This window comes from Filicampus tigris, chromosome 14 (assembly GCF_054856515.1).
Source record: "Filicampus tigris isolate MCC_2025a chromosome 14, RoL_Ftig_1.0, whole genome shotgun sequence".
Lineage (NCBI taxonomy): Eukaryota > Metazoa > Chordata > Actinopteri > Syngnathiformes > Syngnathidae > Filicampus > Filicampus tigris.
In genome coordinates, this window is record NC_141230.1 from 5,104,030 (window position 1) to 5,125,350 (window position 21,321).

General features: G+C 40.2%; 2 protein-coding genes across 3 annotated transcripts in view; both read right to left on the bottom strand.

The window, feature by feature from the left end:
- Nucleotides 1–1,219: 1,219 nt before the first annotated feature.
- LOC147136095 (uncharacterized) lies at nucleotides 1,220–11,709 on the bottom strand. The gene is made up of 8 exons (XM_086051728.1): nucleotides 11,231–11,709; nucleotides 11,023–11,141; nucleotides 5,020–5,080; nucleotides 4,867–4,934; nucleotides 4,350–4,452; nucleotides 2,947–3,065; nucleotides 2,735–2,880; nucleotides 1,220–1,545 (listed from the first exon to the last, which is right to left on the bottom strand). Exons 1-8 carry the CDS (start codon nucleotides 11,289–11,291, stop codon nucleotides 1,437–1,439), a joined length of 786 nt encoding a protein of 261 aa, XP_085907854.1. The 5' UTR covers nucleotides 11,292–11,709; the 3' UTR covers nucleotides 1,220–1,436.
- Nucleotides 11,710–13,099: 1,390 nt separating this feature from the next.
- med14 (mediator complex subunit 14) overlaps nucleotides 13,100–21,321 on the bottom strand; it is a 28,596-nt gene continuing 20,374 nt past the window's right edge. The window contains exons 21-29 of one of the 2 annotated variants that reach the window (XM_086050683.1): nucleotides 19,436–19,679; nucleotides 18,977–19,099; nucleotides 18,610–18,786; nucleotides 17,371–17,609; nucleotides 17,101–17,280; nucleotides 16,334–16,441; nucleotides 14,980–15,105; nucleotides 14,715–14,904; nucleotides 13,100–13,698 (exon numbers count right to left, since the gene is read on the bottom strand). In XM_086050683.1, coding sequence (XP_085906809.1) covers nucleotides 13,625–13,698; nucleotides 14,715–14,904; nucleotides 14,980–15,105; nucleotides 16,334–16,441; nucleotides 17,101–17,280; nucleotides 17,371–17,609; nucleotides 18,610–18,786; nucleotides 18,977–19,099; nucleotides 19,436–19,679 — 1,461 coding nt within the window. In that variant the 3' untranslated portion in view covers nucleotides 13,100–13,624. The remainder of the gene's footprint in view (nucleotides 13,699–14,714; nucleotides 14,905–14,979; nucleotides 15,106–16,333; nucleotides 16,442–17,100; nucleotides 17,281–17,370; nucleotides 17,610–18,609; nucleotides 18,787–18,976; nucleotides 19,100–19,435; nucleotides 19,680–21,321) is intronic. The other variant, XM_086050684.1, reaches the window with a different exon arrangement.

Below are 21,321 nucleotides of genomic sequence, written 5' to 3' on the forward strand. Positions count from 1 at the left end.
AAGCTTTGTAGGTTGAATTCTTTCCCATTCTTGCTTGATGTACCCCTTCAGCTGTTAAAGAGTCTGGGGTCTCGGTTGTCATATTTTACACTTAATGCACCACACATTTTCAATGGGAGGCAGGTCTGGACTGCAAGCAGGCCAGTCTAGTGCCCTCACTCTTTTACTACAAAGCCACGGTTTAGTAACACATGCAGAATGTGGTTTGGCATTGTCTTGCTGAAATAAGCAGGGGCTTGCATGAAAAAAACGTTGCTTGGATGGCAGCATATATTTCTCCAAAACCAAATGTACCTTTCAGCATTAATGGTGCCTAAGTCAGTGTTTTTCAAACTTTTCAGTCAAGGCACATTTCTTTTCTCGATTCTATTTTTACGGGAGTTGGCAACCATAGGCCTATACCATCCTAGCCAATATGTGGATGAGTGGGTTGTGTGACCCCAACTTTGGACATGGAGGTTATGGGTTCAGTTCCTGTTCTCGGACAACCTCAGTAATTAAGTCTTTTACTCAATTTAAAAGCCAATCTTAAATGTGGGCATACTCCATTGAAACTCTGACGCTTTTTTAAAACCTGACATCACAGATTTTTACATTTGAATGTTTAATCAATTTAATAACCATTATTTAAAATTAGGACCCTTCGTGAGGGCCAAACCCTCCTTTGGACAACTGACTGCTTTAAAACCAGATGTCACACATTCTGGCAGCTGAATTTTTCAAATGAATTTTGGTACAGCCGTCAAAAATCGTGACCGCTTGCAGGCCAATCGCCTTTGAAACCTTAAACACTATGGACGTCTGATTGATAAAGCCCTGCAGCGTACCTGTCAATATGGTACACCCTGAATTGGTTGCCAGCCAATCGCAGGGTACACAGAGACAAACAAACATTCACACTCACAATCATACCTAGGGATAATTTAGAGTGCTCAATTAACCTACCATGCATGTTTTTGGATTGTGGGAGGAAACCAGAGGAAACCCACGCAGGCACGGGGAGAACATGCAAACTCCACACAGCAAGGCCGAGGCCAGATTCAAACGCACGACCTCCGCACTGTGAGGCGGATGTGTGAATTTTATCGAAGATTTCTTTTTCTTGATACAATTATGTAGTAGGATGGATGGATGGATGGATGGATAATCTGCTCACTTTTGACTTTGAAGCATCCACTGTAGATGTGAAAACAGAATAATAATCCCACAGTTAACAAGCTGCCAATTGTATTTAAATTTATTGTTTCAGGTATAAAACACATTCATATCAGGAGTGACAATTGGAGCAAGATTCAGACAAATAATAGCAAAAATGTACATGTTGGATTTTCAAATGGATTTTACAATCCCACTGTTGAGCCTAATGACATAGCACCATGTGAGTCTTTTTTTTTTAACCAAGAATGCAGCCCACTGTGGGTCGTGGTAACACAACATCAAGACACAAACTGGGACATGAAGGTCATGGCCTGGTCAAGGTCATCTGTGAGCTCATCCGGTAGCGACAACACCGCTGACGTCAGTTTGTGAGTAATGTCTAATATCCTACAGAAGAAAAAAAAGGTGATCAGATTTGATAAAATTAGATTAGATTCAGCGTCATTACACAACACACGTGAAAAGCAACAAAATGCAGATTGCATCTGACCAAAAATGCATATATATAATATATATATATATATATATATATATATATATATATATATATATATATATATAATATATATATATATATATATATATATATGTATGTATGTATGTATATGTATATATATGTATATATGTATGTATGTATATGTATATATATATATATATATATGTATATATGTATGTATATATATATAAATTCTTGAATATTTTTTGTTGCTGATAAACTTAAGCTCCACACTTTTGCCCATTTATCAGTAATATAGTGAAAAATTATGGATATGTGAAATATTTACTTTGCAAGTCAATTTTTGATTCATGTGTGCCTCTACATTTTCTGCTTGTGCCCCACTGTGCTCCTAGGAAAAAAAAAGTCTGGAGCCCTGCACTTTTGTACAAAAAAAAACCAACATGGTGTAGGGCGTATTTTGTTTTATTTACTGCCGCTTCCTTGTTCGTCAGTCAGAGCACTTTGTTGATAGGCTACATTCCATTCAATACACAGTCCATGGAGTCAAATGGCTTGAGAGTAGTTTGCTTTTCCCACATACATGAAGATTTTTGGTCGTAAATATTGAATGCATTTAATATGTAAGATTGTCGGCCCCAACACGTTTTGTACACTGTTATTGGGACAAACCACTGAAACCACCACAAGTCAGACATAAGGATAATGTTATAGAACAATGTTGTAAGACATAAGATAGTCGGTTTATAGCTGCTCTAGTTATAGCAATAATTACAATAATCACATATAAAAAATATTTAACAATCCGCGGGTAGTTGAATCAGCGAGTGCCGAACCACGAGTTCGCTACACAGTCCACTGTAGAGTATATATCGTGTATAAGGCATGAGAATATACATAAATGCAGGTTTATGTCATCATGAATGTTTCTACTGTTATGTATAGGCTATGACTCGGATTATGAAAACAGTATAACAAAATGATAAAGTATACAATATTCTAACTATAAAGTACTTACATTGTTGCATCCTATATTTTCATATGCAATATTTCGTCTGACCCTCAGAGGTCCATTGAAACATTCTGCTCCTCTGTTTTACATGATACACTTGAACTCACCAGTGGATATAATGAGCAGCCAGCTGAGGTTCGTGCCTGGAGCCTTCCTCCACCACCAGAGACTCTTTCATCTGCTTGAAGTTGGCCTCAATGTCCTTCTTAGTCTCAGAGAAGATGTCGACGCTTTGGAAGGAGCTGACAACTTGCTGTGAAAAAAAAACTGTCACTTAATAGCAAGCCACATAAAAGTAATAGGAAACAAGTGATCTTACATATATAACAGAGAGCTGGTGGGCGATGTATTTGTGACTTCCCAGGTGCCTGATGTCCTCCTCGAGTTGCTGACTCAGCACAAGCAGCTGATTCAGTTTGGCGATGTGGGAGAAATAATCTGCAAAACAAGCATCAGCTTGCAGTGACTCTGTCCATTTTGATGGTGCTTCAAAGCATGCATCCTAAATTTATGAAAACATATGACATTACATTCAAACCAATATGTATGAGCATTTGAGTGATCACCTTTAGGATTTGTGCAAAGGATCTCAGGTACACTAGACCAGTGTTTTTTCAAATTCTGTGTGCCGCGGGAAATTATCTAATTTGTGTGTCTGTGCAGTCTATCGCCTGGCAGCGTAATCATGTTTTTGCTATTGTAGTACTCTTCCATACCAGTAGGTAGCAGTGGCAGCAGGTAGCTAATTGTCTTTGGAGACAAGCGAATTAGTGATGCATGTTTATCCAAACAGGCCCATGTTTCACACTGAGTAAGTATCCCATTATAAACATTATAAAATACGTTTTTCTTTTTGTTTATTTAATCCTTTTCGAGAAGTTACAATATAACGACATTCTTCAATGTTATAAAATGCTTATGTAAACAATATAACACTTATATTGTTAAAATAAGCTTTTTTTTTTCTTTTTTTTTTCCACAATTTCTGATGGTGGTGTCCCGCAGAGATTTTTTCAATGAAATAAATGTACCTTGACTCAAAAAAGTTTGAAAAACACTGCACTAGACAAAATTGTGAAGCTTAGTTCATTTGCCTATGCCTTTTAATGTGGACGGGGCATGGCGGCTCCATGAAAATGGTGGTGTGTGGACCTGTTCATTGCTGCTTACAGCTTTAATTTGTTTTAAGAACTGCATGGCGAACCACTTAAAATCCTACATGTCACTGGCGTTTGGCCAAAACCTCCAAAATAGTCACTTAGGAGACCCCAAAAATATTACGTTTGTTCAACCATTATCATTGCATCGTAAAAATGAGCAAGCCATTTTGAACCATTTTGAGCCATTTTTAGATTGGTCATCAATGTGCAAAAACAACACCCTCAATGCCTGATGTTGTGTTACCGCTATGACTGGGGAATATTCTTTTTGTGTTAGTTCATAAGAGGTTGTTTTTTTTCCGGGTTTATTTTTGCATATTCAGGGTATAACCCGCTTACTGCTCAAGGACTGGGATAGGCTCCATCAGGCCCGTGACCCTCGTGGGGATAAGCAGTTTGGATAATGGATGGTTGGTGGTGGATAATATTGTCTGTACTGTTAATAAATAAGACGTGGTTCATGATGACAACATGGGACAGATGGATTTCAATATACGAATCCTTCATTTCATATGTATGTATGTCGTAAAGCAGGATTGGGGCACCCATAGCAATGCCTTACCGTCCATTGGTGGCCTCTCCAGCATGTCCACTGGGCTACCTTGAATGAGGAACACCTCCACGCGTGGAAACATTGCAGACAAACCCACCAAGTCCAGGTAGTCCTACGGGGGGTTGTGGGGGGTAATAACGGAGACCTTTTTTTAAGACCTAAAGCATCTACACCAGGGATGGGCAAAGTCACACATACGGCCAGCTCCATTGTTTAATCCAGCCCACAGAACATTTACGTTATCAAGCGCCCTGTAATATTTGTTGCATTCATTTTAACTGGGATTTTGTTTCACTGAAATTAGTTCATAAAAATGTATGCCATTTTTATTCATTTCTCATAATACATTATTTATATTGTTTATAGTTAAAATAAACTTTTAAATGCAGTTCTGTATTTTACATTTTACCTTTTTTTTTAAGATCATCTACAAATGACCTGGTCCTTTCTGGCGGTTTTAAAAAAGAAATGTGGAGCACAAAGGTCTGCCCACCCCTGACCTGAAGCCAAGCGTGAGATGTGATACCTCCAGTTGTGGCATAGGCTTTGGTAGATGTTCAAGGCACTGCAGCATCTGGTCGAGAATCTCAGATCCTGGCGGAAGACAGCAGATACTTTGAATATTCATATATACAATATGATATTTATATACACCGTACAATATGTTGTCGCTATTGACCTTGAGTCTGGAAGGTGTCTGACTCCTCTGGGCTACAGCCTTGTCTTAACTGCTCCTGGAACTGTTACAGGAAACATCCTATATGTGTGTACTTTAAACGTTAATGCAAAAACATGACTTGGACACTTTATGGCAGAAGAACATCAGAAGAACAGTAATAAGGGCCGTTACCTTTTGATTGACATTGTCATATTGGTATTTGAAAAAAAAAAAAAAATGCTGAGCAAAAAGTCTTATAAGGGAAAAATATGCCTCGAAATTCACACGTTTTAAAGTTCAAACACGTTTTTGATATTAACAGTGATAAACGTTTCACACTTGTATGAAAATTAAAATGTTCAAAACTTTGATTTGTTAGGCAGAACTTGTATATAAGCCTGTGAGTTTTGTTAAATCTGTCTAGGTGTTTCTCCACCATTTGTGTTAAAACGTATTCACAATGCCGACGCTACTCTATTCGTTAGCCCGTCTATGTGGTGTTGTCTGGTGATGCAGTAAATCATGAGACGAGGAGATGAAGGCGAGTCTTATGTCTCTACTCTTCATAACAAAACTTACAGGGTCCTGGTGAATGTCTCTCACTTGTGGGTCACCACACAGCCACCCACAACCCCCCTACCCCCCAAGAAGTCACCATAACAAAAGTGGATAATCAAACAGGTGGTCAAGAAAAACATCAAGAAAAACAGTCAACACGTTGAGTGAGGAATAAGCGTCCAAAGTGACTTTGCTTAACAGGTGGGGGGGCCAAGGACCAGCGGTGGGACCACAACCAGGGCCGCGTCCAACGCGCCCCTGCCATGGTGGCAGCCTGGCAGGCCAGCTGCAGTGGCGCATTGATCGTCTACATGAGCAGGTCGGCCTATCGTAATCAGCATGACCCACGGGAGACGGTTAGCCCACTTGCTGTCCGTGAGGCTGGCCCGCAGAGCAGTTCTATAGAACGATGAAACCGCTCACAGAGCCCATTGTCTTGTGGGTGGTATGCGGTAGCGCGGAGAATCTTCACCCCCATATCCTCAGCGACTGCCATCCAGAGCTAGAATGTGGGCCCATGTCAGAAGTGAGATCAGCTGGCGTGTCAAAAGTGGGCAACCCAGGACGCGATGAACACTCGGGCAAGCTCAGCTGAAGTCGTGCATGACAGGGGAACAACCTCTGAGTGTCTGGTGGTCCTGTCTACTATGGTGGGGAGGTGAGTGAAACCACGAGAGGGAGGCAAGGGTCCCACCATATCCACGTTCACATGGTCATAACGTCTTTTCGGCACTAGAAACGATTCCAACAGGCTAGAGGTTCCTGATGAATAGCTTTGTGGGTCACCACAGTTGCATTAATGGTAACAATTAAGCTAAACAGACATTTCTAAGGTAAAGCATGTGGTTGTTTGAGTACACAATGAGTAATTCTTTTTGTTTTATGTTTAGTTTGACAACAAACTTCAAGTCGGAGGGCAATAAACAATTTGAAGCCTTTTTTTTAAACAATTGTTCATCTGCCAAACTGCTGCTTGTTGTGAAGTTCACTGCCACATAAATAATTTTTTTTTTTTTTTTAGTCAAAGCAAAAAAAAAAAAAAAAAAAAATATATATATATATATATATATATATATATATATATATATATATCTCAGTGGGTTACCTCTTTTTACGAGTGAATGACAAGAACATTAAAATGTTACTTCTAAATCGCTGTCTAGTTAACCAATTGCTTGTAGTTACAAGCATTCATGTTTTATAATGGACACAGTTTGACTGGAGGCTGCTATGGATTTTGGATTGGATTGGATATGGATTTTATTTTTCAAAATAACCAAACTACAAACCCAATTGCAATGAAGGTGCGATGTTATGTTAAACATAAATACATCCAGAATACAATAATTTGCCAATCTCGTTTACAAATATTTAATTGAAGACACTACAAAGACAGGATATTGTTCAAACTGATAAACTTTAGTGTTTTTATCAAATAATCATTAACTAGAATTTTATGGCTGTTAACACATTCCAAAAATGCTGGGACAGGTGGCAAAAAAAGACTGAGAAAGTTGAGGAATGCTCATCAAACACCTGGTTGGAACATCCCACAGGTGAACAGGCTAATTGGGCGCTGGTGGGTGCCATGTTGGGTACAAAAAGGAGCTTCCCTGAATTGCTCAGACATTCACAAGCAAAGATGGGGCGAGGTTCACCTCCTTGTGAACAACTGCACGAGAAAATAGTCGAACAGTGTAAAGACAAAATTCCTCAATGTACAATTGGAAGGAATTTAGGGATTTCTTCATCCATCATATCATCAAAAGGTTCAGCGAATCTGGAGAAATCACTGCATGTGAGCGGCAAGACTGAAAACCAACACTGAATGCCCGTGACCTTCGATCCCTCAGGCGCCACGGCATAGAAAACGGACGTAAACTGTCAAGGTATCACATAGGCTCAGGAACAATACTGAAAACCAATGTCAATAAATACAGTTCGGCGCTACATCCATAAGTATCAACAACACCCAGAATGCTGCCGGCTTCCTTGAGCAAGAGCTCATCTAAGATGGACTGATGTAAAGTGGAAAGATTTTCTGTGGTCTGACGAGTCCACATTTCAAATTGGAAATTGTGAAGGTTGTGTCCTTCGGGCCCAAGAGGAAAAGAACCAGCCGAACAATTATGGACGCAAAGTTCAAAAGCCAGCATCTGTGATGGTATGGGGCTGTGTTAGTGCCAATGGCATGGGTAACTTAAGCCAGTGTTTTTCAAACACTGTGCTGCGACACACCGGTGTGCCGCGAAATATTGTCAGGTGTGCCGTGAGAAATTATCTAATTTGTGTGCCTGTGCGGTCTAGCGCCTGGCAGCGTAATCATGCAGTTACTACGTTGTAGTACTCTTCCATACCAGCAGGTAGCAGCAGAAGGTAGCTAATTATCTTTGTTTAGCGACAACCGAATTAGTGATGCATCTTTATTCAAACAAGCCTATGTTTCACGCTAAGTATCAATTTGAAACATTATAAAATACTTTTTTCTTTATGTTTATTTAATTCCTAATTAAAGACGTTATGATATAACGTCATTCTTCAATGTTTAAAAAATGCTTAGATAAACAATATAACACTTATATTGTTGAAATGAGTTTTTTTTTTTTTTTTTTTACAATTTCAGCTGGTGGTGTGCCGCAGGATTTTTTCAATGAAAGAAGTGTGCCTTGACTGAAAAGTTTGAAAAACACTGACTTAGGCACCATTAATGCTGAAAGGTACATTTGGTTTTGGAGAAATATATGCTGCCATCCAAGCAACGTCTTTTTCATGCAAGCCCCTGCTTATTTCAGCAAGACAATGCCAAACCACATTCTGCATGTGTTACTAAACCGTGGCTTTGTAGTAAAAGAGTGAGGGCACTAGACTGGCCTGCTTGCAGTCCAGACCTGCCTCCCATTGAAAATGTGTGGTGCATTAAGTGTAAAATATGACAACCGAGACCCCAGACTCTTTAACAGCTGAAGGGGTACATCAAGCACGAATGGGAAAGAATTCAACCTACAAAGCTTGAACAATTAGTGTACTCAATTCCCAAACGTTTATTGAATGTTGTTAAAAGGAAAGATTATGCAACACAGTGGTAAACATGACCCAGCTTTTTTGAAATGTGTTGTCGCCATAAAATTTGTTAAAGTTAATGATTGTTTGCTATAAACAAAGTTTATCAGTTTGAACATGAAATATATTGTCTTTGTGGTGTATTCAATTAAATATAGGTTGAACATAGGGTTGCCAACTCCCGGAAAAATAAATAAGGGACATCTCATCGGCAGGGACGGCCGACCTGACTGCCTTCAACTAGGGATGGGCAGATCGATACCAAAATATCAATATTCCGATCCAGAGTGCTCAATTTTAAGTATGGATCCTCAAGCTTAAGTATTGATATCGGAAATTAATTCATATATACTGTATAATGTATTTATTAATCCATAATTTAGAAGGTTGTATTGTCATCCAATCAGCATTTTTGCTATGTGTTGCCAAGGGCAAAGAGCTTTCTGCCTTGGCAGAAACAGACTGCTGGGTCTGGTCCTGGCCCACCAGAACTTTGTAAACGCATTTAATTGGATGAAGAACAATCAGGGTGAAGGCCCACGACTCGTAAGCACTGCATCGAGTCCACGCCACTGTTGACAGGATGACATGGAAGTGATAACAAAATAGTTTGGAGTAGTTTGGTTCAACTGATGATGTGTACGCTCCCACTGGCAGCACTCATGTGGTTTTGTTTGCAGCTTTGTATAAAAAAATTAAGTCACTTCCGGTATCAATATCATACATGTATCGCGATACAGTATTTGGTCCAGTATTATTTGGTATCAGATCGAATCCTAAATCGCTGGTATCGCCCATACTTACCTTCAAGTCTTGATTTTTTTTGTAGCTCTTTTTTGTGGGTGAAACAATTTTTAACTATTCAAACCTGAGTTGAATAAGATGCGTATTTTTGAATGATATGAACACATTAGAAAGTTATTATCCAGAGATTTACTTGAATACAAACTAACAAAATTAACTTATCAAAATAAAGATCTCGCAAACAGAAACCTTTGATGCTTATGAACATCCATCCTGTAACTTATGAACAGTTCAATGCCACATTATGTGGAGCCTATTTTTCCAGGTATATTTCCTCTGAGATCTTGCTGCAGTGAGGCAGCGTTGTCTATGACAACTGCAGAGTAAAACGCTGAGCAAGACATGTCATAGTTGAGGCTCACGATGAGCTCACCTTTAATCAGTTAGGGAGAACATTTCTTTTGCACATTTATCCACTTCAATCTTCATAAAACTGAAAAATAATCAACATTTTTTTTTACAGTTTTTCTACTACATTTATAATTTAAGTGTAGTATATCGACTGCCTGTACAGTAAAAATGATCCATATCTGTTTGAACTTGTAATTAATGTAAGGCTGTGTGTGTATTCTTTAGCTATTATTCATCAATGTCAATCAATCGATCGTTCAATTACCTGTCGTTTAACGTACTTGTCGAACATTTGTACTTGTTTATTCGACCCCAAAATTATTGTTTGTTTGCACAATGCTGACATTCATTGCAGATTCCCAGAATTAACCTTGATCAGAGGGTTAAAAAAATAATTCAAGCTCTGGCGTTACCTGGTGGACACCAAATTTGTCTAGGGTTCCCCTACTTTTGTTGTGCCTTTCGCAAGTGTCCACCACTGAAAGCATGTTTGTTTGAGGTCAGTCAGTCCACTATGGAAAAGTGCACCGGCAAACCATGCCGTGCACTTGATAGATATTTTCTCTCACTTTTTCGACCTATGTGTTTTCTGCTTTCGAGTCCTCTATATTTTTGCAATAATTTCTGCTGAGGAGTAGCGCTCCTGCCGCCGCATCGCTGCTCGAAGGTATGTCACCGTATCATTCACGCTGCTTTGTTTGTCTTCCGCTATAGAGTTTGGCGACATTACCTCGACCAATAAGATAAGCGGATTCGGTATCGTCATACTCGTGTATGAATATGCTGTCAGCTCATTGGCCATAGAGCAGAGAAGGTCCTAGGAACATTACCGTAAGTTGTCATATAAAGGAAATGTTGTTCAGTAATTCCATTGGCATTTTACGGACACTCTCACGATATTACGGGACAAAGTGCGTCCCTTTACAATTCGATACGGGACGCATACTTATATTTCTAAATACGGGACGATTCCGTTTTTCAAGGGACGGTTGGCAACATTAGTTGAACATGATTTGCAAATCATTGTATTCTGTTTAACACAATGTCCCAACTTAATTGGAATTGGGTGTGTATTAGGCTCAGCTCATGCTCTGAATATATAGTTGCGGTATACCTTTTTGACAGTGTCAATCAAAACAGAGCATTATTTTAGCGCAGGCTGAGTATCCAGTAGAACAATATTTAACATAACAGTACTCCTGTATCGGTGTCAAGAATGCTGCGTTCACTGAAACTCGGGTGATTCTCTACCTCCTGCATCTGTGCCCTGATGAGGAGGTCCAGCTGCCCACAGAGACACAGCATCTCCACGGCCACCTGTTCGGGACTCAGGTGACGCGGCATCAGTGGTCTCTTCACCTGTAGCTCCACTAAACACACATACACCAGCAACCCACTTAGTTAATAACACTCACCCACGAGTAAATCCAGGATTTTTAAAAAGCTAGCTTCGACTCACCTTTAAAGGCTTCATGGTAGGCGCTCGGCTGACAAAGCGGCTCAGATAAGCATCCTGCCATCTTAAAAATCACTTTAGTGAAGGTAACAAATCCACACAGAGCACAGGTGGAAAGAACTAAGTGGAAGCGCCTAGTTTACGCATGTTTGGAGCAGCGATGGTGCGTCTGGTGTGCGACGGTCAAAACAGAGTCGCAATAACGATTCTCGCTAAATGTCCTATTTGTTGTTTGGGCAGCTAATATTCGCGGGTTCTATTTTAGCAGTTGGTCGGATGGATGCATCGAAGCGACCAACCACCCCAACCCACGCCCTGCCAGTGCCAGCCGTGCAGCCGCAGTCTGTCAGTGGGGGCCATGAACGCCCCTCCTAGCTTACAATGACGTCATCCTAAGAAAAGGCCATCTATTTTATACTCAGTATATAGAACACGAACGTGTACAGCATATTTTATAATAATAATATTGATACAATCTAGTACTAAAAAAAAAAAAAAAAAAAAAAAGACCTGATAAATCAAAATAAACGGCGGCTGCAGCAAAGTGGAAAATGTGGCCCACATCCAGCCTACTGGTAATTTATATTTAATAAGCAATAGTGCTGTAATATTTATTTTATTAACGTAGCTATTTTTTTTTCTTAAAGTTCATTAACATTTCTGAATTTATTTAGGATATACAGTATTTCTTAACTGATATCAATATCAGTATAGACTGTTTTATACATTTAACTATTTTATTTATTATTATTTATAATTTTATCTGTAATTAAATCATGCATAACACAACTAAAAACGAGATGCACTTAAAATAAAACCTCTCATACACATATAGCCATTTATAGGGCACTCATTGAAATACTATGAAATTTATAACATGAATTTTAGTGTTATTGGGAGTCATGACCAGTTAGGTTAAATCTAAAAAATATATAATTAATAATTCATCATATTAATTAATTTATCATTCAGATCACAGCCATGTGATCTGTGATGTGGGGAGATCCGTTCTGAAATGACTTTTCTTTTTTCACATGGATGCAGTATTCTTAGAACCCATGATACTCGCCAAAAGTTAGTTATATTAACTGCGTATTTAAATAACATGTACAATTGATCTGAATGCAACTTTAAAATAATCTCTTATGTAAAGAACATTTGATTTTTACAGTCAATAGGAATCATTACTTTCACATCATAGCAAGTAAACATGGCTGAGAAGTCATAACATCCAGTCATTGTTTCATGAAATAAAATGCACACAAATACCAATCTTACACACAAACTCATGATATAAACAGGAACAAATCTAAGTTTAAAAACATTTAGAAGTGTGACGAATCATGACATGTTTGTCTCAGTTCTTTTTAGATGTGATTTGTATGAATGGGCCATTGAGCACAGTATGCAAAATGTCATTGGCCGTCGGTAAAAACTGATCACTCTGCTTGGCTGTTAGCTTGAGAATCAGTGCACAAGATAGAAGTAGAATACAAGAAAATTGCATTAACTTAAGCTCAGCATTTTTTTTTTTTACTTAGATTTGTTCCCACTTGATTATGGGTGTGATTGGCATTGTTCTGGATATGTGCGAATTAATTTGATGAAACCCTGACTGCGGATGGTATGATAAAGAATGACGCACGCATCCCCGGCCACCCCTCAGTGAGGTGTTGTGTCACACTGGCCAAGTTATTTGGCCTCTGCCATGTAAGGCCTTGCCCCAGAAGGGAAAAATCCTTCCATCAACATTAAAAACACATCATGACAAAAAGCCAATTTTATCCAAGAGAGGATCGCTGCAGCAAAGCAGAGATTGAGGAGTCATAGTTTGTACGGCAGTACAAAGTGCTGAAAAAATGTTATTTGGGCTCTAGCTGTGGAAGACTCTCCTTGATTTGCTTTATTAAATAGCAAAATTATATAGAATGTATCAAACCCTTCCATCTTGATCAAATACAGCGTGCTTATAAAGTCTGTCACAGTTGCGAAAGGTTGAAATAAAATGCAGAGCTTTTCACAAAAGACTAAGGAATCTCAAGATACTACATCAGAATGGGATAACAAAAACAACAAATGAGACCCACACTCAAATATACAACAATATACATTTTTTGTAAACAAATTAAGTTTCAATAGATAATATTCTGTTTACAAGTACCCCCATGAGGGGAAAAATATTGATATCTAAAATATACCTCATCTGCGCATCTTAAGATGGTAAAAACAACAACCATCATTTTGTGGTTCACTGTGGTTTAAACTGGGCTGCATGACAGCAAGTGCACTGCACACGGTGTCATAACCAATGAGACACCACAGCTGTTCAATGCAGCTGTGCAATTAATTCACTGTCAGGGTGTCAAAGCAGAGGTCCAATTGGTTATTTGTGGTCGTTCACTGTCGTGTACCGGGTGGCAGGGTGAGGTTGGCCATCAGCTCGTGGACGGACGCAAATATGGTGCACTCCCCTGGACAGGAATGAAACACACATAAGAAAAGTAGAAACAAGCAGTTTAGACAATCACCAATCCTAATTAGTTTGATCCTAATGAGAAACACTGTTTTACCTTTCTACTCACAGCTCTACAGGATCAGCTGTTCAAGAAAGTTCAGCTCAAATGTGCACATACTATATTTTTTGTTTTGGTGTTCAAGCCGTCTAAAAATCATTGTTGTGGTGAGTTTTTATGAAATAGTTTGCTGTTAAAAGTGTACCTGTGGTGGTCAGAAGGAAAAATGTATATGGTTTATCAAGAAAAAGTGCATCCAAAAATGTTTTGGGTTCCACTGGTTGTATTGAAGCAAGCTCATAATAGCTTGCGGAACCTGTCAAGACGCCATGACGGCTAATGTGCAGCCGAATTTGCCTGCAAGAAGCAGAGCTGTGGTATTCAAGTGTATCCTAAGTTGCTAATGTAGCCGTCATCTTATTTTATGTCTAGATACGTATTAAATGTAATATACATTTTCTGTTCATAGCTGCTGGCTCACCGGACGAAACGCAGTTCTAGACAGACTTCTGTGAAAAGTCTACACCTAAGCACTTATTTTGGGTCTTTCCCGACTCTGCAATTAGCATGCTTAGCGACTCCTCGTTCATATCCTCTGTGAAAGCGCTACTTTTTAGAAGGGTAGTTTATTTGTCGCCAGGGAGGAAAGGATCAGCATCATGCAGCTCCTTGCTGTTGATGCTCATGGACTTACATAAGACATAAATAAAGTCCGCGCTGCTGCGGAGCAAGCAAGGTACCTTAACGGCTGGCACTGCCAAGCAGCCGCGAAAGAAATTACGTTCAGGAGTATGGGTGACAGAGCGTGACGTGGACGCAACGCTTTTTTTTTTTAACCACTTCAGAGCTGATTAGTGTGACCCATACACAGTAGCATGCCGCTGATTAGTGAGTGCAGGGGTCGATCTTGAAATCGCGTTGTCTGATTTCTGTCCCAAAACGATAAATCGTTCAGCCCTGGGTGGCGGTCTCACCCTGTCTGGCAGGGTGCATCTCGTTGAACCTCTTCAGCATGTTGGAAACCATGAGAGCCGCCGCCCCTGAGGAGCTGTGCTGTCGGGGTATGTCAGCCTGCTGGGTGATACCCGACGCCATGTCGTACACGATGGGTACAATGATGCTCACAGGCTCCTGCGGTACAGGCACGCGCTGCGTCAGCTGCAACTGTGGAGAGTGCCAAAACACAGCATAAGAAGGTTTTAAATGATGCAGAACGCTTGTGATGTGACGTGCACTTACGAAAAAGAGCATCTTGGACTTGAGCACCACGGCGATGGTTCCAGGGGGAGCAATGGGGGGAGCGCTGGGAGGTATGGTAAGGCAGAACTGGACGTTCCACTTGAGCTGGCCAGCTTGGTCTGGGAACTGCAAGTGGAAGATCACATGTTCATAAAATGGCAGAGCACTGATTATTAAAGTGTAGTTATGTATACCAATAGTTTGGCTTCCTCATGTGGTGCATGAAAGAATCACTGAATTTAAAGTTCAACTTATGCATAATGTTACAGGGGCTTTTTAAAATCCAGTACACTACATTGTCATTTTGAGTCGATGTGTCATTCATTATACATGAAAAATAATGACATTATCAACATATAGACAAAATATTAACTTTTTACTGTTAAAAATGGTTAAACAGGGTACGTATCACTTTAATATTTACTTTGTTTTGATTGACAGGTCCATAGAATGACTATAAACAAATTACATTATGCACAGTATAATTAAGGATACAAGGTTATGGTATAGAAATCTATGAAATAATAATGAGACCAGTGTTACTTGTGTACAGCTGCTGTAGATGGCTAGAGTACATAAAAGTAAATACTTGTCATTTGTCATCGGACATGACCTATGTTTGAAGGGCCATATTTAATCGGTTGTCTGATTTAATTGGTCGGGCCCTAATATTTAACTTGTAAGTATAATACACTTGCATTTAATCTTTTGGAATGGTTTGTTTTCAAACAAACAATTTTTAATTTAACATTTATGAACAATACATATAAGTACTGTATTTTTGAGGTGGTACATGGTCAAACAAATGAGAAACACTGCAGTGGAGCATTTGAAGACAACTGCACACTAACATGAAATTATCATCATAGTGGAAAGTGTAAACTAACAAAAATTTGCAGTAAAATTTAGTCTCTAACAGCGTGCAAAATTGATTAACTCGGGGTGTTTCGACTCTTCCCTGCTTTTTTGTGACACTTGTTGCAAAATAAGGAGCAGTTTCAACAAGGGGCTGTTAAGCGAGGAAGAAGGTGAGACAAGAGAAGAAGAATATACTGAGGAAGTTACACGAAGGGAGTGGACTAGCATTCAAAATAGCAAGACTGGCATCACCACTTGCAATCAAAGTTTACTAAGCTTGTTTTGTTTTTTTACATTTGAATGTCAAGAAAGTATGTCTTATTTTTACACTTTAATGACAGAATGTTAAAATGTTACTCACTTCCTATAAAGAATTTTCATTTTCATATTGAAAGTTGTGTTCAAATTCTAAATCAGTGGTTGACCACTTAATGGGTGTGGTTGGGTGGCAATGCTTTTAAGTTCGTAATATCTTAAAACTACAGAAACAACCAACCAGTTCGAGCTTCATGATGCGGACACAGTCCCTGAGGATGTGTGTGGGCGCCCCCAAAAGCTTCGTGAAGGCATTCAAAGTGTTGTACTTGAAAGGGGGGCCGGCAACCTTGAAAAGAGGACATTAGATGAGGCATCAATAAAATGAACCCGTGCGTCACAGCTTGCACCTTGTCCAGACACACTTAAGTAGGGAACACTGAACTTTTTTGTTTATATGCAACTACTTGACTGCAATTTTGTTAGCTCAACAAGGATTTTTTTAAATGATTGGTATAAATTATTTCAGGGATGGTCTCAATAAAAATTCTGGTATAAATAATTATTCAGGAACAAGGGGAAGAAAAAAATAATAAAAAATCACACCTATCCGTCAAATCTCATTAGCTCAGGGGGGATTTTTTTGTGTTTATGTGGGTTTTCTAAAAAAAAAAAAAAAAAAATTAAAAAATTAAAAAATTAAAAAATAACCTTTTCTAAAAGAAAACAATTTCCTGCAGTGAAGTTTTCATGTTTTACCTATTACCCCATTCACTGCCAGACATTTTCAGACCCTCTTTTACCCTAACGTTTGAAAAAAATTTGAGAAAAATCATAAATTCCTGGATTGAATGGCTGGACTGTGAAAAGCCAAGTAAATCCGTCAATGGCAGTGAATGAGTTAAAATCGTAACTGATCATGCACTGATTGGAACATTCATCAGCTGTAAATTTGGATTTCTTCGTTTGCAAGAACAACGATAAAAGAACCATGGGGACAGTACGTACCCGTGTCTCAAAGAACTTCTCTAGAACCTGAAGTTCCTCCTGGGACCAGGGACCCGCATTCTCCGGAGTGACTTTGAGTTGCAGAGTCTGGTAGTTCTTTGGGTTAAGAGCCACGCGACACTTGAGCACATCCGTTTTGAACATGATCACGCCGGGCTCATTAGAGTTGACGATAGATAGCTGAATAGGACGCAAGCAGTTAAGTGGCGGCACAGAGCAAATATACAGTTATTTGAACAATCCCAATTTGCTCATTTGTCAGAGGCTCACATTGGCTTCCTGCTGAATGATCCGCTGTAGGTGCCGCCTCATAATGACCGAACCTAGGAAGCGCTCGAGTGGTGAGCAGAGGTAGCTGCCAGCCAGGCCCGGCACCAGGCACGGGGTGGGCGAGGGCAGCAGAAGCACATGCAGGGCATTGTGTGTGAGGATGGTGGGGATGGAGGCGGCCCAGGAACGCTGAGGTAGCTTGCGAGGTGGAGGCATACTGGTGGGCATGATTTGGGAACCTACATGAACAAATCCAAAAGATCACGACATAAGTTGTATTTGTCAAGATTTTCACCACTTAGATGAATTTCAGTGACATTATAGTGAAAACTCACAAGTTGAACATAATTCATAATTTCACATTGGTAACTGTCATACAGTGTAAAGAGACGTAAACCACTGTATGCTACAAAAAAAGGCTAAACCTCTCACCGTTTGAATTATATTAACAGAAACATGGCATGTGTCCATGCTCTACATACACAGTCTTATTAATGTATTAACTACAGGCTCCGTGAGTTCAAATGTCTTTTGGGGTGTTTTTTCTTTGCTGGGCTTGCCTCAGCAAACAGAAAAACGCAGCAAGTAGCAGCAGCACACACTCGCCACCGAGCGATGCAGAAGAGGAGACTGCCAAATGCTGCCCAGAAGTCCATTTATGGTTCTACGGTCATCATAATACGTTCATTCTGTGGTGGGCACTGGTGGCTTCACAAAAACGCCTAATAAATGCTTTAGATGCTCATGATTTGAAATCTCACAAAATTTACTGATGTTCCCACTTTTGCTTGAGATTGTTGGGTAGGTCGAAACCAGTGGAAGCTCCAAATTTCCCCCCAAAATTCTTCTGATAAAGTAAAACCTGCTGGTTTAACGTTTGTGTCATTGCTCCAAATTTCCCCCCAAAATTCTTCTGATAAAGTAAAACCTGCTTGTTTAACGTCTGCTTTTTGCTATTCCTTTTATTCTTGTAATTTCCAAAAAAATGCACACTAAATAAGCGAATTGAGAAACAGGGCATTGACAAATGGGAGGGAAAGAGAAACAGAGTTCCTCCGAAATATTAAATAGGAAAATTAAGAAAGCAGTATCTAATTGGATCATGTTTGTGAGATAAAACAAAAAGAATAAAAGCCCCGCCAAAATGCTGTTTTCTAACATGAATAGAAAAAAGGTTTCCCTTTCTAAAAATGGCCGGATATAAGAAGTTCATGTAGGTGCTTGGAGAAAGGCATTTACCAGTTCCAGCACGCGGAGAGTGAGGGTCAGGAATTGGCGAGTGCAGTGACGGGTTCCCAGGGGACATGCCATGGATTCTTGCCCCAGGAGAAGGACCTGAGACCTGGGGGGAGCCTGGCCACTGGCCCCTGTGGCTTGGAGACACCATAGCGTAGGGAGAGCTGGGGTCCAGAGCACCTGGTGTGAGGGGGGGTGACAATCTTGATACACGCAAAAATAAAACAACACAAAACAAATACACAGCTCTCTGCGACTTCTCTGTTGAAAACCATGTGGTTATTTTCCTGTACGCAAACCAAACAACAGCTCGGCAAGGGAAGTTGGTGTTCAGGCATCTTAGAGGCCCCCAGAACCGTGCCCGTCTTACCGTGGGGGCTGGCAAAGCTTGTCTGACCCATGGCTATGCCCAGAGAAGATGGAGACGGGGTGGGGCCGAAAGGAGAGGGGGCCCTCAATGCTCCGCTAGGGGAGCCAGAGGCATGGATGTTCCCTGCACATACATACACCACATCTCGTCAGACTGAGCAGGTCTCTCTCACGCACACGCTCACACAGTCTCTTTCACCCTTAAGTGCACAACATGCTAAAGCGGGGCAGCACGGTTGACGGGCTGAGATGGCGCAACATGGAAGGGGCAGGGCTTGAGGTGCGTGCAGATTTTAAAAAAGAAATAAATAAATAGATGTAAACAAAATGGCTGCTCCTTCTCCGTGAAATGGGCATTGCTTCCGCAAGGAGGTCAGCATGGCGGTGAAGCTGCATGGCGGGCCAAAGAAGCTCGCATGAATCAAACAGTATCACCGAGTGTACTTTTCGCCATATGTACCTGGGGATTGCGTGGGCATCATGGATGGCGAAGGAGTGACATTGGCGTGGTAGTTTGGTGGTGGCGACGTGAGCGGCGGGTACACGCCGCCGCCAGCGGCCCTCATGGTTTGCGGCTGAGCCTGCAGCTGGCTCATGAGTGTGTCCATCATGTCCACGCCCACCGGCGATGGCGGGTTGTCGTCTTCATTGACTGAACGCCTGCGGGCATCCTGGTTGCTGTCTACAAACATGCTCAAGAATGTCTGGAAAGAGAAGAATTAGGAAAACAGTGTCTGAGCACTTAATCGTGGTCAGAGTAGATACGCATACTTGGGGCAACTTGCAGTGGACACCAATTACAGTCTACCTCTACTTAAGAAATTAATTGGTTCTGGAAGAAATTTCTTAAGTAGAAAATTTTGCAAGTAGAGACGCGTTTTCCATCTAAATGCCCTAATCCGTTCCAAGCCCCCCAATATTCAGACATAAATGTTTTATAAAGCATAAAAATGCATGAAAACATGTAACAAATACATATTACAATTAGATTACTGCACAAAAAATTTGAGTTGTGCATAATGTAAAAAAAACAAAGAATAGAGTAAGGAATAAAACTGATGGTGGTTTACCTTTTAATTGCTATCCTCATCGCTTTTTGCCCTCTTTGGTTCATGTTCTATCTCAGAAGTGGTTTTTGCCTAGCGTTTTGTAAACAACTGATTTAACAACGTGGCGACTGTCGATACATTACGGTCATATTCTTTGGCGAGATCAAACAAACGAATCCCTTTTTCATACTTTTCTATTATCTCTTGCTTTGTTTGTATGGACAAAAAAACGATTTTCTCCTTTTCTTCGTTTCTAATTCACGTAAAACTATCGGAAGACCTCATGGCCCGAGGGGCGAATGACGAGGACGCTGCATCTATCTATCCACACACATACACACATACGGAAGAAGTCCCTCTTAGCCAATGGGATGCCAGGAAGATGCTAGGCTAGCCAATGGCAGAGCACCTATGAGTATGTTGCGTTCTTTTACCTTTCGTATCCTGAAATTTCTTTCGAAACTAGAGGCAATATTTTCCTGTTGAGGCGTTTCGTAACTTGAAAATTTCATATGAAGAGACGTTCGTAAGTAGAGGTACCACTGTAATTTATCTTCGGCTAAGCTTGCTGCCCTAATAGCAGGGTTTAATGATTTGGGAAAATCTCAATGTGATATTTTCCCCCAGTATTATTGTGATTGGAATTCAATATGCGATTCATTTTTCTGTCCACCGGTTTTTATCCATCTCAGGGGTCAGACACTTTGCCACTTGCTATCAACTGAGAATGACATCAGAGTGTCTAAGGGCTCAGCAGAGATGGGAAATCCGTCAGACTGACAGACACCCACATTGCTGACAATTGACGATAGACAGGAAACTAAAAAAAAAAAAAAAGATGGACTAAGCACTAACGGAAGTGGGGTTTTGTCCGTCAATGTAATCATCACTAACCGGGTCAAGTGCCGACGGACCTCTCAGCACGTCACTGACGTATTTTGCTAGTCGACTAATCCCTAACAGTAGTCGCGATTAGTCGACTAATCGGATAATATATAAATTGCGGCAAATCGCAGCAGCAAGCTGCTGCTCTTATAATAAGCATTATTCGCTTACGGCTTAAATTCTTTATGTACAAAATAATCATGAAGACATGAAGATAGTACATTCAACTTTGCAACTCAAGCCATCATTCCTGACATGTTTATAAATAAAAGAGTGACTTAAATTGATGGCGATACACTGGCCTTAAAATGTTTAGCTGTAATTCTTTAGTGCGATTTAAAATTGAACCAAAATCATACGCTACGCAGAGTTGTACTAATACAGTGAAATTATCTATACAAAAAGAAATACC